Source organism: Monopterus albus, unplaced genomic scaffold (genome assembly GCF_001952655.1).
Source record: "Monopterus albus unplaced genomic scaffold, M_albus_1.0 scaffold10613.1, whole genome shotgun sequence".
Lineage (NCBI taxonomy): Eukaryota > Metazoa > Chordata > Actinopteri > Synbranchiformes > Synbranchidae > Monopterus > Monopterus albus.
In genome coordinates this window covers 1-410 of record NW_018138456.1, presented here as the reverse complement: position 1 = coordinate 410, position 410 = coordinate 1, and the positions used below count along the sequence as shown (strand labels likewise).

Sequence of the window (410 nt, the reverse complement as noted above, 5' to 3'; positions counted from 1 at the left end):
CTGGTGTCCTGCTCTTTCTTCAGCTCCTCTGCCATCATGGCAGCGTCAGTAATGGCCTTCTTGGCCTTTTCCTCAGCATTTCTACATTCCTGCACTGCATCTTCCACTTCTGTCTGAAGCTGGGACATATCGGCCTCCAGCTTCTTCTTATGGTTTAGCAGGCTGGTATTCTGGTCAGATACAAATGTTTATGATAGAACTCCTCAGTAAACTGACAGTAGCAGAAAAGAACTACTCCAGGTACAGTAAGTGTGTGTTACCTGTGAGTGCAGTAGCTGCACCCTCTCACTAACGTCCAGCAGCTCTTGCTCAGCAAGCTTGCGGCTTCTCTCATTTTGCTCCAGAGCAGCCCTGAGCTCCTCAACTTCAGCCTGAAGCAGGTTGTTGCGTCTCTCAACAATGGCAATGTT

General features: G+C 48.8%; 1 protein-coding gene across 1 annotated transcript; it reads right to left on the bottom strand.

The window, feature by feature from the left end:
* Positions 1–5: 5 nt before the first annotated feature.
* On the bottom strand, positions 6–407 carry LOC109954428 (myosin-8-like; the record flags this gene model as incomplete). The annotated part of the gene is made up of 2 exons (XM_020589758.1): positions 6–170; positions 261–407. Coding segments are annotated over 2 exons (312 nt in total), but the record flags the coding sequence as incomplete, so codon positions are not given.
* Between the last annotated feature and the right edge of the window lie 3 nt (positions 408–410).